The 18,832-nt window shown below is 39.1% G+C and overlaps 1 protein-coding gene across 1 annotated transcript; it reads left to right on the top strand.

Moving 5' to 3' along the window:
• Nucleotides 1–6,838: 6,838 nt before the first annotated feature.
• Nucleotides 6,839–7,795, top strand: LOC101650103 (olfactory receptor 10A2-like). Its single transcript, XM_004716436.1, has one exon. It carries the CDS (start codon nt 6,839–6,841, stop codon nt 7,793–7,795), a length of 957 nt encoding a protein of 318 aa, XP_004716493.1.
• Nucleotides 7,796–18,832: the final 11,037 nt, after the last annotated feature.

Genomic DNA, 18,832 nt, shown 5'->3' with positions numbered 1-18,832 from the left:
GTTCTGCCATTTACTCTCCATGTAAATAATTACAAAGGTTCGCAGTTACAAAAGAACCTATTTGCTCTAATTTCCATATACTTGTCTTAAATATGATGAGGATAATAATGGCATTTAAATCATACAGTGTGAGAACAAAATGAGAGAATGCATGTAAAGCACAAGGCCTAATTCTATTACATACTCAGTAAATGTTGCCAACTTCATCATCATTATTATTGATGGTCATTATTTTCATCTTTATCAGTGCTTTTTTGCTATGATATTAACAAGTATAACTCATTGTACAAAATTCAGAAGTACAAAAAATAAAATAAGTCTCTTTCTTTTACTACTTGAAAATAATTCACTGCTAAAATTTCACATATGCTCAGTTTTTGAATGGATTCATATATTTACAAAATTAGAATTGTATCATATATATGTAGTGTTTGATTTTTTTCACTTAATATCATATGATGGGTATTGCACTGCAATATTAAATATTCTTCAAAACTGACTTAAATAACTATATGATGTTTCTTAAATTCATGCTTATAAATGGGTCATTCATCTATCTATACTGATTGTTTCCAATTTATCACTGTAAGTATGGGCACTGAACAAATTTACATATTCAATCATTGTCTCTATATCTTCTATTTGAACAAATGCTTGAACCAAAGTATATGTATCCTGAAGGATTTTTATACAATTTTTCCAATTTCTTTCCTGTGTTATCTTAACTTTTATTTATTTTATTACTAGCAGAATACTGTTTATATGCTTACTAGCCATGATTTTATTTTGTACTCTAATTTTCTTCTGAGGTAGTTGTATCTCTTCCAAATTATTTAGATGTCTCCTTATGCACATGAAGTAGACAAACACATCTTTATTTTTTTTGCTATTACAGCATATATTTCCTCTAGTTTTTCATTTTTCCTTTCTTTTTCACGGGCTATTTTAGGTTAAAAGTATTTTATCCTTAAAAATAATTAAGTCTTCATTTTTTATAAATCATTTTATTGGGGGCTCATACAATTCTTATCACAATCCATACCTCCATACATCGTGTCAAGCACATTTGTACATTTGTTTCCATCATCATTCTCAAAACATTTGCTTTCTACTTGAGCCCTTATTATCAGCTCCTCATTTTCCCACTCCCTCCCCGCTACCGCCTCCCTCATGAACCCTTGATAATCTATAAATTATTATTTTGTCATATCTTACACTGTCCGACATTTCCCTTCACCCACTTTTCTGTTGTGCATCCCCCAGAGAAGAGGTTGTATTAGTCTAGGTACTTTGGAGAAACAAATCCACAGCGACTCATGTATAAGAGAGAGTTTTATGTAAAGAAAGTGTGCATCACGAAAACATCCCAACCCAATGCTGCCCAAGCCCACAAGTCCAACATTAACCTATTAACCCAACACCAGTCCACAAAGTCCTCCACCTCACAAAACAGAGGCAATGATGCCGACTGCAGGAGGAAAGCTGAGTCAGTGAACGAATAAGCATCTCAGCACTAGCAGGGGTCTCCACGTGGCTGCTCCAGCACCCAGGGCTGCATCGGGATAGGTCCATGTAGCTTCTCCTTGGGGATGTCTTGTAGGAAGTAAATCTTGCAAGCTGAAGCAGGGAACTGCTAAGGCAGCTGCACCCTCGTGCGACCATCACAAAGCAAGAGACCCGAGAACTAGAAAGGTGAGGCTTCACCACCCATTTATCCCTCTGCCTTTCAATTAGCCCCACATGTGATTATCGGCCAGGCTGGCACAATTAACTAACTCAAGGTTATATGTAGATCCTTGTAATTGGTTCCCCCTTTTCACCCCACCTTTCCTCTACCCTCCAGGTATCGCCACTCTTACCACTGGTCCTAAAGGGGTCCTCTGTCCTGGATTCCCCAAGTCTTCATTTTTAAAGTAATACATTTTACTGTGGGTAATGTAAGACATAAAAAACACAAAGAATATATCTAAATATTAGTCATTGTACCATTAAACTAGTAATAATTAAATTAATGCTTCATAAGTGAGCCATTCAGCTACCATAACACTATATATAGCATACTTTATTATATTTATTAAAATAAATATTTTTTTAAATTAATGTTTCTACATTGAGCATAATATTTTAGGCTACTTTACTGACTGAGAAGAGTATACTGAATAATTCCTCATGCCATTTAGTATTTTTCAATAACATAATTTTAAATGAATACATAACATTCCATAGTGCAGGTTGAGCGAAAATTATTTAATTAGCTATTATTTTTATATAATTTGTTTGTTTGGTTTGTTATTGCTTGTTTATTTCTTTCAATTACTCTATTATATTTGGCTAAAACTACCAAGGAAATTCCAGTAAGTAAAGTTTGCATATTAATCTACATCTAAAATTATAAAAATGAAATTGCTTCTTTACTTTGGATAAATGCTGTAAAATCCAATTATTTTAACCTACAGTGTTTAAATGTTTATGTGCTCTTACTTTTGTTCAAAATAAGTATGATATTTTAAAAAGCAAAGGAGAAAATAATCTTCTTTAAAAATTTTTATATTTGATTTTTCGTAACTTTGAACTTTTATATATTTCATATATATTGTCATAGATTTTTTAGCTATTTTGATTTCTGGTTTTGTGAATCAAAGATTATATATTTGCCTAATTTTTTTCTTGGAGAATCTTTAAGAATCTCTTGACACTTAAAGAAATATTCCAATGTTTAATTTATCTTTAATTCTCTTCTCAGCTTTTAATTAAAATGTTTACATCTTATATAGTAAAAACAATTCATCTTTTTTTCTATAAATGCTGCCTTGCAATACATGCTGAATCCTTATGATGTCACTGATTTTCCCCCCATTCTTATAGGTTTGTACAGCTATCATTGTGGTTTCAACATGCCTCTCACTACTTACAAATGATGGTGAACATTTTCATGTTCCTTTCCATCTACATAACTTCTTCAGGAAAATCCCTTATATATTTTGATTTTTAGTTTGTTTTACTGGTGAATTTTCATAATTCTTTGTATACTCTTTGGTTAGATATGTAATTTTTATTTTGACTTGGCCTAATTTATCAAATTTAGATTGCACTTTTCTTTTTTATTTAAAGATCATTTTATTAGGGGCTCTTATTGCTCTTACAATACTCCATACATCAATTGTATCAAGCATATTTGTACATATGTTGCCATAATTATTTTCTAGACATTTACCTTTTTATTGAGCCCTTGGTATCAGCTCCTCTTTTTCCCCTCCCCCCACCACCCTCGTGACACCTTGATAAATTACAAATTATCATTATTTTCATATCTTATGCAGACCACTGTCTCCCTTCCCCCACAGTTTCTGTTATTTGTCTCCCCTGAAGGGGGAAGAGGAGTTATGTGTCAATCATTGCAACCAGTTCTCCCTTCCTCCCTTCCTCTCCTCACCTTCCCCCTACTCTTCTGGTATCTCTGCTCCGATTCCTGTTCCTGGATTCCCTGTGCCCTGAGCTCTTCTTATATCTTACCTGTACCTGTATACATGCTCCAGCCTACACCACAGTGAAAAGACTGGGATCATGATAGTGGGAGGTGAGGAAACTTCAAAAAAAACAGAGGAATGTTGTGTGATTCATCAGTGCTTTACTGCACACTGGTTGACTCATCCCGTCCTTGTGAACCATCTGTGATTGGATATTTCCATTGTCTACAGATGAGTTTTGAGTCTCTGCTCCAACCTCACTCATTCTCAACAATATGGGTTTGTTTGTTTGTTTGTTTGTGGTCTTCTGATGCCTGTTACCCTCCAGACAACACTTCATGATCCTACAAGCTGGTGTGCTTCTTTCATTTGGGCTTGTTGCTTCTCTGCTAGATGGCCACTTGTTTAACTTCGAGCTTTTAAGACCCCAGACAATATATCGTTTGATAACCAGGACCATCCACTTTCTTCTGGATTACTTTTGATGTCAAGTCTAAAAGCTCTTCTACCTAGTGTTAGATCCCAAAGATTTTCTTTCTTTTTTTTTTTTTTTGATAAAAGCTTTACATTTGATTTTTAGCTCCATGGTCCATTTTTAGTTCATTTTTGCATAAGGGGTGAGAGTTAGGTGAGGTGCATTTCTTTTGCCTATGGACTGTCAGTGGCTCCAGCACTAGTTGTTGAAAAGACTATCTTTCCTGTGTGGAGGAGAAAGACAAGGCTTTCTACTCCTGTAAACAATTAGTCTAGGAAACCCATGGGGGCAGTTCTACCCTGTCTTGTAGGGTCATTATGACTTAGAATTCATTGAGTGGCAATGAGTCTGGTTTTTGGTTTTTTTCCTTTGTTGAATTGCTTTGATACCTTGGTAAAAATATCAGTTGAGCATATAACTTTATGGGCTTATATCTGTGTTCTCTGTCCTGTACAATTGACCAACATATTAGATGCAAATTACTATAGGTAGCTAGATATATAATGTCAAATTTGTCATATTGACAAATTATTTCAATTTAGTAAATGATTGAGTGCTGTGGTACTAGCCAAAAGTTTAATGATTCGAACTCACACAGAGGCACCCTAGAAAACACGTCTGGCACTCTGCTCCTGAAAGGGTGTAGTCTTGAAAGCCTTGTGGAAAGAAGAGCTGTTCTCTACATATGGGATTGCAATGAGTCAGTAGCAACAGGAAGGCGGCTAACCGCACAAAAATTCTTTTTTTATTGTTTTTCTTTTGCTATTTTAGCTTTTAAAAAATACAAACTTTTAAATAATCTTACCTAGATATGCAAAACATTGCTATGATTTTAATAAGAATAGCTTAAATTTATACATCTGGGAAGAATTAACATCTTTAGTGTGGTGAATCTTTTAATCCACTTATTTAGATCTTTGATTCATTTCATCAGTTTTGTGTAGTTCTCAGCTTACAAGTCCTATACTTGTTTTGTTATATTTACATCTAAGTATTTCTTTTGGTAAGTGATTGTAAATAGTAATGCAGTTTTAATGTTGTGTTCCCATATTGGTTGCTAGTATATTAAAAAATTCAATTAATTTTTATAGACAGATGGCTCAACTAACACACTAGTTCTAGTTTTTGCTTGTTGGTTGGATTTTTTTCCATTGCTATTCATGTGTTTTTAATAGATTCATTCATGTTTTCTGCACAGAAGGACTCTTTTATTTTAGTTAAATCTGTATGCACATTTGTTTGTTTTAAGTTTAAAAAATATGAACATGTGACTAAAATAACATGATGTAGTGTTTAAAAAGTTTAATTGTTTACTTCCTCTCTTTTTTATTGCTTGTGTTTTATTGTGGTGAAAATACAATAAAACATTCATCAATTCAATATTTTTTACATGTGTAATTCAATGACATTGATAACTTATTTCTTGTTGTGGCACCATTATCACTATCCTTTTATAAATGACTCTGTTCCATTAACATACCATCAATATCCTTTAAACATAAACTCCTACTTTTTCTCCCTGATTTCTACTCCTGGGACCCATAGATCAAAAACAAACACATACACACAAAACCCCCCACTTTGCTATCTAATCCATTCCATTTCATACCCATCCTCTAGGATAGAGTAGAACTGTCTGTGGGGTTTCTGAAGCTGTACATTTTTACAGGAGTAAGCAATGTGATCTTTCTCCCACAGAGTCTCTGGTTGTTTTGAACGGCCGAACTTGAGATTAACAGCCCCAACATTTAGCCCAAGAGTACCAGGACTCCTCTCTCTGTATATATATTGCTTAGCATATAACTAAAAGCACATAGGATCCATGCTTTGGGGACTGATTTCTTTAAGTCACCATGTTTTCAGGTTTTGACCATACTTTAACATTCAACTGAACTTCATATCTCTCCATGACTCACTAATCTCATGGTATGGTTATATTTTATTTATCATTCATTTATCAATTCACTCCACTTTTTGGGTATTGTGAAAAGTGGGGTAATGAACCTAGTGTTTTGTCTGCTAACCCTAGGAGCTTTCAGCAGCCTGCCATATTGCCTGCTGAACTTGGATTCCTTCAACTCTACATTCACCAATGCACTTCCTGACCTTGCATTCATATGCCTCTGCCTCCACCAGCCTGCAGTTTTCCTGCTTCTTGGTTCATCAGATACTCAATAGATGCTCAAGTCAGGGAACGTCACAGCTTAACATCTGACCCAAGGATTTGAACCGAACTAGACTTACCCAATTCTACAACCCTGTGAGCCAGTTTCTTGATATAAAACTATATATATTTCTCTAGAGAACCCAGATAACACAGTTGGTTCATAAATTTGAGTAATACTCTTATTAACTAGTCTCCTTTGTAGGCATATGGATATTATTCTATCACTGACAACACTGCACTTCAGGACAAATCTTGAAATATTCTTTTTGACAACTGATATGACACCATGCATCTCAATTGGTCATTTCTGGCATAGTAGTGTGTATTTTAAATCCATGACTCTGCATTTATGTATAATTATATTTTAATTGTTTTATAAATTCACTTGCATGTGTTATTTAGTGAAACAAAGACTAATGAAGTCTGTGTGTCTAAAATTGTAGGTATTTCCAAGAATATCATTTTCTTCTAGAATGTGCCCTTCAGTGGTCCTTCCACTCTTTCATTTATTCATAAGCTACAGTGGGCACATCTCAAAGATTAGATGTTAACCACTCTTCCTGGTGTCTTTATTCTTAGAAAATACAAGGTCTTTTCACTTCAGAATTTGATTCTGACTGTTTTCTTTCCTTGACTCTGAGATGCAATGTGAACAAAAAATCCAGAATCAGACTCTTCCAATATAAAATCTCTCTCCATGTTCACAGCTGAGCGTGTACGCCTACACTGATGGCTCAAGGAAATAGGACAAAGGTAAGTGAGTTTATCCTCATGAGCTTCTCTTCACTACCTACTGAAATACAGTCTTTACTCTTCATGACGTTCCTGATCATTTACCTCATCACTCTTATGGGAAACAGCCTCATCATTTTAGTTACTTTGGCTGACCCTATGCTGCACAGTCCCATGTACTTCTTCCTCAGGAATTTGTCCTTCTTAGAAATCGGATTCAACTTAGTCATTGTACCCAAAATGCTGGCAACCCTGCTTGCCCAGGACACAACCATCTCCTTCCTTGCCTGTTCTGTTCAAATGTACTTCTTCTTCTTCTTCGGAGTGGATGAATGCTCCCTCCTGGCCACCATGGCATATGACCGCTATGTAGCTATCTGCAACCCCCTGCACTACCCCGTCATCATGAACCAAAGGACCTGTGCCAAACTGGCTGCCGCCTCCTGGTTCCCCGGCTTCCCAGTAGGTATTGTGCAAATCATGTGGCTCTTCAGCTTTCCGTTCTGTGGTAACAAGGTGAACCACTTCTTCTGTGACAGCCCACCTGTGCTGAGGCTGGTCTGCGCCGACACAGCCAAGTTTGAGATCTATGCCATCGTTGGAACTGTTCTGTTTGTCATGACACCCTGCATGCTGATCCTCTGCTCGTACACGCGCATTGCTGCTGCCATCCTCAGGATCCCCTCCGCTAAAGGGAAGCAGAAAGCCTTCTCTACCTGCTCCTCCCATCTTCTTGTTGTCTCCCTTTTCTATGTATCCTTAAGTCTCACCTACTTTAGGCCTAAGTCTAATAATTCTCCTGAGAGCAAAAAGCTGCTGTCGCTGTCCTATACAGTTGTGACCCCCATGTTGAACCCCATCATTTATAGCTTGAGAAATACTGAAGTGAAGAATGCTCTTGGCCGGACCTTTCACAAGGCCTTAAGTTTCAGAAGCTACATGCCGTGGACATAAAATGTGTAAGGTTAAGGTCTACTGATTATGGGAAAATCAGTTTATGAGATTCTCCTCTGGCTCTCTTCGCATTTCCATTAGAAAGAAATCCAGCTGCTGACACAACTAGTAAAAAGCTCAGTGAGGGCAAGAAGCACAGACGTAGTTTAGAACTTCCGTTACCACCTCCCAAACTCTTTTCCTTGCGCATCCTAGATTTACAGTCAGTGTTGTTTTGTTGTTGTTTTGTATTGCTGTGATTAGCAGTAGAACCGTCTGTAGCAACGGCACTTCAGAGGAGCACTTCCGCTGCATGACATACAGTGTGGACTATAGGAAATTGCTTACAATTCGAACGAGGGGGAACACACAATGAAAGACAGAATATTTCATTAAAAAGCATCCTGCCACTTTCACTTCTTTTAAGCAAATCGGATCCACTCAGCAGATAGAAAGTTTTATACTCCCTACCAATGCACAGTCTACTCACTGTCTTATTTCGGTTCTCGTGCCCATGAGGCAGTGTTGGTTCTTTTGAGTTTGTTCGTATTTCATGTGGATATCAAACATGGATCTTCAATCCTCATTCATACATCTGCATAACCCCAGTAATACTATCCTTTCTGCATCCACAATCCCCAGGAAGGGAAGGTGAACTTCCGTGGGCTCTGTAGCTCATGTTTAGGTGCTCCTACCTTGTTCAAGTAATTTTTATAAATTATACTCATGTGCTCCCTACTCTAAAGCTTAACAAGATCCCACCTGATGCTAATATAGGTCTTCTCTAATAACCTAAATAGTGTTCATGCTTTATTAGAACTTCTTCATACTCAGTTTTGTGAGAATAACATAATTTATTTAACCAATTGTTGCTCTTAAGTATCATGCTATACAGAATAGAATTATGGACATAAATTTTTATATTTCTGCCAATGTAACTGAAAGAAAACTAGCAACTTGATTTCTTGGATAGAGAATAACTCCATATGAAATTTTGCTATATTCGCAACCCTTTTCAAACATGATTATAGACTTTTGTATTCCCACAAGCAGATGGGAGGGTGTTTGTCTACACACACACACATGCACATGCAAACACACACACACACACACACACACACACACTTACACAAAAGCCATGGAGTTGATTGTGACCCATAGCAACTCTATAGGGCAGCAAAGAACTGCCCCTAGGGTAACCAAGACTACGTTTCTGTGGAAGCAGGCTGCCGCATCTCCCTCCCATGGAGCAGCTGGTGGGGTCCACATGCTGACTTCAGGTGAGCAGCCAAGCTCTGTGACTGCACCACCAGGGCTCCACATGCCCCCACAGCTATGTCAAAAATGTTTGTCATCAAATATTTGTATTTTTAAAATGTACTAGTTAACAACAATACCTTAATTAAATTTTAATGCAATGCATTTGGAAGGGAGAGGAAGGAACAAGTGAATAAAATAGGAGCTATGCATTTCATTCACTTTTTGAGTTCATAGTTTAGATGATTAGCAGTTGATGGTATGCTATTTTCTTTTCCTAACAGTTATTTTCCCTCTTTAGTTTAACCAAATCCATTGCATCTTTCAAGGTCCATTTGATACACCAAGCTGCATAAAGTGCCTTCTCCTTCACATCCCCATTCCAACTTTAACAAGCCCTAGATACCAGTGAGTTGACTCTGACTCACAGCAATCCCATGGGCATCAAAGCAGAACTGTGCTCTACAGAGTTTCAGTGGTTGCTTTTTTGGAAGTAGGTTTACCAGGCCTTTTTTTCTGAGGGGACCTCTGGGTGGACTCTTATAATAAGCAGCATAGGGGCCATATTTGACCTCCTCTGGCTTCCCTCTTGTGACAAGGCAGGAGTCAGACATGCCTCTGCACTCCATCCTTCATTCTCTATTCTGACACCAACCATTCCTCCCATGATACTCTACTTCTATGCCAGGTTATAGATTCATTACAGTGGCCACACAGAGCTTACAGACAATAATCAAAATTAAAGGAATGTATGAAGGAACAAGTCAGAATAGGTAAACAGTAAACATACACCCATTGGCCCACAACACCGCTCTTCAGCCGGCAATCAAATCCCTCTCTGGTCTTCAGCCCCTCAGTCATGTGGTAGGATACAGTCACTGGTCCATAGCATCCCCTCCTCGGCTAGCAGCCAAGCCTCTCTTTGGTCCTCTGTCTCACAGCCACATGGTGCCTTGGCTTCTGCCTCTGTGGGCCAGGAAGCTAACCTGCCTCTTCCTCTGACTCACAGTCCCATAGTCCAGGCTGATGAGGAAAAGGTACCCGTAGTCTTGGCACTGATCCTCTGAGTCCCTAGGCCACAGTCTATGGTGCATCTGGTCTCGGTGGCCTCCACCTCTTCCGGCAGAGATCCTGGGAATGTTCTTCCAAGGTCCTACAATTTCTTTCTGTGTCTCAGATGGCTCTCATGTACTAAGGAATGGTTTTGAGGAAGGTGTGATTTCTCTTTTACCCGATCTTACCCCCAAGGAAAATGAAGGATGGTGTCATAAGTCATTCCCTCTAGTCCAAATACACCCTCAAGGTCAGGATGTACAACCACCCTGATGCTGTAACAGAGGATTCCCTCCAAAATGGGAACACAGCCACAGACACAGAGACCAGAATTATAATACGTCACATAAGGAACTGTGGCTATGAGGGCCATATGAATTGACTACATCTCAACCCCAGCCTTTTGGTTAGCAAGGAACTGGATCAATGGTTTTCATTACCTAAAGACCCCAGTTTAACAACCAAAAACCCAAAAAGCAAATTCACTGTAATGGAGTAGATACTGACTCATAGCAACCCTACAGGATAGGGTACAAATGCCACTGTGGGTTTCCCAGACTGTAACTCATTATGGGAGGAGAAAACCTCATCATTCATATTTAACAACTATTTTACATATGTATCTTCTCCAATGTACTTGGCACACAAAATGAAAGCTATACAATTTTTTTCTGTCATAATATGGCATACATATATTTCTGAAGACTTCATTTTCTGCAAAACTCTACATAAAATATTAATATGGGGTTACAATGATAGAGATGGTGGCTCCCACGGAGTTAAGAGGAAAGAGGGGTGAATAGGTAGAGCACAAAGCAGTGTTAGGGCAGTGACACAATTCATATGTAATGGTGACAATCATGCTTTTGTTAAGAACTCACATACAACATAAAGACTGAACTCTAGACTCTTGGTTTTAGTTAAATCTAATGAACCAATATAACAAATGACTTCAATGTCATTGAGTCAATTCTGACACATGGTGACCCTGTATGATGGGGTAGAACTACTCATGTGGCGTCTTAGACAGCAACTCTTTACAAGAGAAAAAAGTCTCATATTTCTCCTAAGAAGTAACTGGTGGTTTTGAACTACTGATCTTGCAGTTAACAGCACAGCACATGACCCTACTTCACCCTTATAGGGCAGAGTAGAACTGTTCCTGTGGGTTTCCAAGATAAAAACTTCTTATGTAACTGTTTACAAGAGTAGAGAGCCTCATTTGTATACCAAGAAGCGGCTGGTGATTTCTAACTGCTGACCTTACAGTTAGCAGCCCAATGTATAGCCCACTAGGCCACCAGGGCTCCTGAAAAATATAAATAGCTTCTTCTCTTCCTCTTGGTTAAGCATTTGGCTGCCACCAAAGGGTAGACAGTTCCTAACCACTCTAAGGAATTCCATAAAGATGTACAGCCTCAGAAGCCCTATGCAGTAGTTCTACTTTATCCTATAGGATCTCTATGAGTCAGAATAAACTCTTCTGCAGTGGTTTTTTTTTTTGTCTGTTTGTTAGTTTATCATGAATTCAAACTTCAGTGAAGGGTAGTTCTGTTTTTTCATTTCCCACTTTCATATTGAGCTCCTATGAGATTTCTAGGACTGAAAAATATAACTCAAGCTGATTAGTTAACCTCTAGAAGGCTTCTATCTTAGATGTCCAAAAGGAATGCTAAAGTTTTGGGGGTTGCTGTTCATAACAACATTTATTGATTTATTATCCAAGTGTCATTCTCATAAGTTTATATGCAGGGAAAGAGAAAAGGGAAACTCTGTATTTACAGACACATCCTGTTATTGTAGTCATACATTCATCACAATTGTAGTTTAATGTTTTTTTACATGGTTCTTTGATGTTTGTCTTCCTCTCTAAATTGAATGCTATTATGAGAGTGGCAGTCTATTACACGTTTTACTGAATCCACAGAACGTGATACATATTAGGCTTTCATCAAATATTCATTGAATTAAATAATTAATTAGCATTCAAAATAGATCTAAGAATTAGTTTATAGCCACTGGAGCATATAATAATTACAATTGCTCCTCCTCGTAATCAGAACAAGATGGGGTAGAGGATGTGGGGTTTATGGGGTAAGTCCTGTTGCTACTCTCACACTGGCTTGGGTTTTTATCCCAAAGGTGACGTAGGAGCTGGCAGAGATTTTGATAGACGCTGGGTAAAGAAATGGGCTACAACGATAGACAGCGATTCTTTTGTATCTCCTGACTCACCTCACTATGACCACTTTCGGTGGGAACAGGGCATTTCCCTAGAGCAAAGTAGAAAATGAATGCACTGTCCTCATGCATCGGAATGGAAATTGGCAGACTCTATAGTGGCATGGTGAGCTTAGAAGGTAGATCAGTATTTTTAATGTGTCTTGTGAGTGGATTCATTCAATTGCTTTGTGGATCAATTATACATGATGGGTACCCTGCTCAGTCCTAAGCAAGCAAGAATGAAGTCAACGAAGGTTACTGCTTTCAGTAAGAAATACGGCATACATTAGCTTTTCATAAGCTCTGTAAAAAATGAAGTTCAGAGATCCATCCGAGCCTTTAGAAGAACCTCTGATTATCTAAGTGGAATTTCATTGTGAAGTATGAATTGTACCTTACTCCCTCAATTTCAGTTTGCATCCCAGAAGCAGGATTTTGAGATAATCAATGGACTTTCTTCTCCTCCTCATCCCATTCTGGAGTCAGTCGTCATCCCCATTAAGAACATCTCTGACCTCGTGTTTATAAATCTTTATGTGATTGGTCTCCTTTTGGTTCAGAGGGTGCTGAATGGGCTCTCCCCACCATGTTTGAAAACATCGGGAACAGGCCAGAGACATTCCTGAAAACCAGGCCAGTGGGAATCAAAGTGAGGGGACGTAGAAGAAGATTGACACATCTAGGTATTATTTTTCTCAGCTACAAACCTGGGTGAATAGCCGCAGTAAAGACCTTCCTCAAAGTATTGCTTCGAAGAATCTCACTCCTGGGATCTCTTCCGAATTCACAGTGACTCCATGAATTCACCTCAAAAAGCAGGTGCATTAGGGGAACGAGATCCCCACAGTAAACAGCAGGGACTGAAATAGTCCTGAGACAGGCTGGAATTCTCTAGAGTGATTGACAAAGGTCTATCCTAGAACTTCTCCCTCTGTGACTGCCACTGCACAGCTTGGGGCTTCTTTAAAGGGACCAGTCCAGCCACGGCCGAGATTTGCCTGGGTCTTCATGTAACCCTGAAGGAAAGCTTCAGAATGTGACCTACACACAAGCTAGAGTCCCACAGCAGCGTGGATCAAGAGGAGCACAGCCAAGAGTGTCTTTGGAAAGACTGACCCAGCCACTTGTGGAAGGGTCCATGGAAAAACTCGCACAGCTGGAGATCTATAGGCTCCCTCTGCATTTACTCAGTCAAATGTAGCCTCGGCATCTCTAGCGCGACAAACACAGGCAAGAATTAGTCTGGAATGCAACACAGACAAGTGTCACTTAATGGAGGTAAGTACAGGGTGAGAGGAAAGGTCACCGATTTGAAATTTATTAAAAAGAGGATAATGGCTCACCGCCAAAATAGGTATCTTCCCGGACACCTTTCTGAGCAACAAATAAGGAGCTCTGAAGTCTCAAGTAAAGCACAGTGAGTTTCCTAGAGCTGAACACATGGTGGTACTTGGGGAAGGAGAGTGAGTGTCTTGCTATAGAAAGTCAGAAGTGTGTGCCCACATTGTACTTCACTTCATTCTTACCACCATTCTGTAAGGGGAGTAGGGGTTTACTATTGTCCTGACTTAACAGTTGAAGAAACCACAACTCAAAAATGGTCACAATCTCCCAGCAAAAATAATAAATAGTAACAGAACTTTAACTCAAAACTGCACCTTTGTCTTTATAATTATGTGGCCTCAAACTATTGTTATTTGGTAGTTTTACAGAGTTCTTTTTGAAGTATGTTATGTAATCAGGAGGAGCCCTGATAGTGTAGTGATTATGCCTTGGGTCCATGTGGTCGGCAGTTCAAAACCACCAGCAGTTCCACAGGAGAAAGACTGGGCCTTCTACTCCCGTAAACAGTTAACAACCTCAGAAACCCAAAGGGGGTCACTGTGAGTCAGCCCTGACTCGATGGCAGTGAGTTTGATTTTGTTTAATTTAATATGTCCTACAAGGGGCACTCCAGACAGTAATGTAGGCAAGCATGCGACCTGAACTAAGATTCTCTGTCACCTTCCTGTCCACGTCTGATTTTCTCCCGCCTTCTCTGTAATGGCTGCGGTAACAAGCACACTTCGTGCTGTGCAAGACCAGCAGTAAAACAGCAGCTGAGTTACAAATCTGCTGCTGTGACTGCACTAATGCGGCTACAAGTAGTTCAATTCTTCAAAATCTCTCCAGCAACTTCCCCTCTACCACCCCTCCTCTACTTAGTCGGGGGAAGCAATAGAAAATCAGAAACAGAAGAGCAAGATGGCAGATGGAAAAGAGAAAGAGGTATAGCTCAAATGAAGGAAATGGAGACTAAGAGGAATGAAGGGAAATAAGGAGTTGGAAGGACAGGAAGACTGCGGGTACAAAGTCCTGAATCCTATTTTCATGCCGCGTTTCTTGTCGCCCAAGAGTCTGAAGATGAAAGGAGAGGGGGCATGTTAGCAGGCAGGAGAAAGGTACAAAGCCAGGCAAATGGGGCTTGGAGTAACCCTGCTCTTTGCTCAATCTTATTGAATTTAAATGTTGGTATTATCTGTAAGATCCATTTGTTTTTAATATAGTGATTTCTCAGCTTTTTTTTTTTTAACATTTTATTAGGGGCTCATACAACTGTCATCCCAATCCATACACACATCAATTGTGTAAAGCGCATTTGTACATCGTTTTTTAAAACATTTTCTCTCCATTTAAACCCCCGACATTAGGTCCTCATTTTTCCCCTCCCTCCCCGCTCCCCCCTCCCGCATGAGCCCTTGATAGTTTATAAATGGGTATTTTGTCATATCTTGCCCTGTCCGACATCTCCCTTCATCCACTTTTCGGTTGTCTGTCCCCCAGGGAGGAGGTCACACACAGTTCCATGTAATCGGTTCCCTCTTTCCTACCCATTCTCCCTTTACCCTCCCTTTTTTGCCACTCACACCACTGGTCCTATAGGGCTCATCCGTCCTGGATTCCCTGTATTTTCAGTTCCTATCTGTACCAGTGTATCTCCTCTGGTCTAGCCAGTCTTGCAAGATAGAATTCGAGTCATGGTAGTGGGAGCGGGGAGGAAACATTTAGGAACTAGAGGAAAGTTGTATTTCTCATCATTGTTACATCGCACCCTGGCTGGCTCATCTCCTCCCCGAGACCCCTCTGCAAGGGGATCTCCAGTGGCCTATTAATGGGCTTTGGATCTCCACTCCGCACTCCCCCCATCATTCACTATGGTAAGATTTTTTGTTCTGATGATGCCTTACACCTGATCCCTTCGACACCTCGTGGTTGCATAGGCTGGTGTGCTTCTTCCATGTGGGCTTTGTTGCTTCTGAGCTTGATGGCCGCTTGATTACCTTCAAGCCTTTAAGACCCCAGATGCTATACTTTTTGATAGCCGGGCACCATCAGCTTTCTTCGCCACATTTGCTTATGCACCCATTTGTCTTCAGTGATCCGTTCAACACCTCGTGACTAATGCGTTAGGCATATGCCAGTTTCCTCAGCTTTATTAATAGAATTTTCAGAGATTCCTCTAAATAACTTCTGATTTTTTTTTAACCTAAAAGCCTTTTTCTTTGTTCCTTTTGTTACCTGTTGACCAGTGTCTAAGGAGCTGGGTTGGGTGTGACCCTATGAAATTCTTCAACTATGTTTTGTTGTACTTTTTCTCTGGGTTCTACAGCCATAGATCTCAGCTACTCTTCATTGGGTTGTTTTTTTTTTAATCTATACAATATCATTTAAATCTATACAATATCATGATTATGGGTCATCTTGAAACTCTAGCAACATCAACACAGCTAAGCCTCACTCTTTTGTTATTCGGCAGTTTGCATTGATCACAACTGTGAAAAATTCTCTCGGGTAGTGCTTCCAATGAGCCACTCCATGAGTGCCATCCACAGGCCACCAGATGATATACCGGTGTCCCCAGAGACTCCGAGGCCCCTTGAAGGACTGTGGCCAGACATGAGACTCCTTCTTTGTTCGCAACATCTCTATGTGGCCACGGGCGTGGGTGTGGGGCCACAGCAGAACACAGGGCTGCAGGCAGGCAGAGGCTTAAAGGTGCTAAAGAGGCCAGTGTGGTGAAGGTGACAAGGGGACAGGAAAGGAAAAGAAGTCATGTGGGGAGACTGGAGCTCATAGGGGGCAACCAGAGTCTGTCTGGCCAACGGTAGGAGGAAGGAGAAAGAGGACCCCGTGCAACATCTCACCACCACCACCACCCATTATGGAGTGTATGGTGCAATGGAAAGAGAGGCTATCCATAGCTCTGGGATCCCCAGCATGCGGTGGGTACCCAACATGCCTTGAGTGACTGGCTGGAAACAGCCCCAGACTCTCACATAAACCAATTTCACATAGCCACTGCCTTTGGGACCCAGCCATGTTGATAAGTGAAGAGTATGATAATAATAGTAATAATAACAATAACAAAATTAATAATTCACACTTGTGTAATACTTTATCATTCTTAATATATTCCTATATTTCTTACCAGGTCATAATTTAGAATTGTATTCAAAGGAAGTTTGACAAACAAGAAATAGTGATCATTTTAACCATCATAAATTCACTAGGAATTTTCAAGATAATGAATCTCATTACCTTTTAAACATATTAGTTAGTCCACTAAACTCTTTTTGTTTAAATAAATGCTAATTCATAATTGAACATAGCATCTATTTATTGTTTATTGTGCCTTGTTAGGCATCAGGCAATATAATGAGGAAACCATAATTAATACAATTTCATTTGTATCATCAAAGAGCTCACAATCTGCACAAAAGGACAAATATAATTATGATTCAAAACCACTGGGTGTTCTAAAAAGCTACTAAGACCACAAGGGATTGAGTAATTAATTATACCCAGTTGAAGGATATGGGTGGCCAGAAAATACTCTTTACAAGGAATTTGGTATTAGGTTTAAAACAAATAAACAAACAAACTTGTTTTCTCACAAAAGAGCCCAAGTCTATTTCCGTTCACTTTTTCTTCTTTGATGGTCTCTCAGACCAGTGTTGAGATCTCATGGGCAGGAGCCCCCAGGGTGTCAAGCCTATGTCTCTCTCGCGCTCTCTCCATTTTAACATTAATTATTTTGATGTATTTATATATTCCCTTTTGCTTGTGGACTACAACAGATGCAAAGAAAAACAGATTTTATGAGGTTGCACAGTTCAGCTCCTCAAATCGGGGACGGTGTCCCATGAAGCATGCCCCCCCTTGTTATATGTGGTCCTTGCTTGTTTTTGTTCTTCCCACCCTTCCTCCCTCTTACTTTCTCGACCTCATCATCATTGTCTTTAAAGTCTGATCCTTTAGTGTGAAAACTGGTTTTGTCCTTTATAATATTGGTGTCATAGAATATTGATCTTTATGAAATCCACTGAACTTTGCCAAGCATAATGTTCTTTAAAGTTTTATCTGTCTTGAGGTGTTTAACATTGTTTTATAAGGATACATACTATTCCTTTACATGAATGTACCAGAGTTGTTTATCCACAACTCTCTAATCCATTTTGTTTTCTATTATTGTATCCATCTTTTTTACTGTTTTAGACATTGTTGCATTAAACTTAGGTGTGCATCTATCTGTTGGTGTTTTAGTCTTTATCTTGTTCGGGTGTATACCAAACAAAAAGATTACCGGATCATAAGGTATTTTTGTGTTTGTTTAGCAAGTGCCATACTGATTTCCATAGTGGTGGTGTAAGTCTGCAATCCCACCAGAAATGCCTGAGCATTCCATTCTCTCCAATTCCCTCCAGCGTTTGTTATCTTCTGCGTCTTTGAATTTGCTAAGAGTGTTGGTGTGAGGTGGTGGTACCTCATTGGTTTCATTTGTATTTTTCCTACAGCTCGTCAATGCAAACAGTTCTTTATACGACTTTTGGCCACGAGATGTCATCTTTAGGAAGTTGCCTTGTGCCCATTTCTTGATTGGGTTATTTGTATTTTTCTTATCAAAGTGTTGTAGTTTGCCATAGAAATTTTAAATTAGCCCTTTATCTTATCTCTTATTTTTAATAAGAATGGTAACCCTGTCTGATTCCCATCAAAAGAGGGAATGTTTTCAATTTCTCTCCACTAAGTGAGAAGCTATCCATTAGTTTCGCATGTGTGGCCTTTATTATGTTTAGGAATTTCCCTTCTATTCCCTTTTTGCTACGGCTTCCTATCAAGAATAGGTGTTAAATGTTATCGCATGCCTTTTCTGCATTGATTGATGTATTCATACGGTTCTTAACCTTTATCTTGCTTTTTGGTGGATTTTGTTTTATGGTGGTTGATTGTTTTTCTACTATGAAACCATCCTTGAATATTTGGTAGAATTCCTCTTCATCATGATGTATTATTTTTGTGATACTTGGTTGAATTCTGTTGGTTAGAACTCTGTTGAAAATGTTGGTGTCTATATTCTTCAGGGATATTGATCTTTAATTTCCATTTCTGGTGATGTCTTTGCCTGGTAGGTATCAGGGTTAAACTTGCTTCATAAAATGAGGTTGGTAATATATTGTCCATTTGTATATTGTGAAATTGTTCATG

The sequence above is a fragment of the Echinops telfairi genome, unplaced genomic scaffold (assembly GCF_000313985.2).
Source record: "Echinops telfairi isolate 266 unplaced genomic scaffold, ASM31398v2 ScPeMD7_60;HRSCAF=208, whole genome shotgun sequence".
In the NCBI taxonomy this organism is placed as follows: Eukaryota; Metazoa; Chordata; class Mammalia; order Afrosoricida; family Tenrecidae; genus Echinops; species Echinops telfairi.
The sequence above is the reverse complement of the archived record's forward strand: the minus strand, read 5'-3'. Positions and strand labels throughout refer to the sequence as shown.

Bases quoted from the DNA above. Each gene is read 5' to 3' on its own strand.
- LOC101650103 (XM_004716436.1), top strand. From the start codon at position 6,839: ATGGCTCAAGGAAATAGGACAAAGGTAAGTGAGTTTATCCTCATGAGC.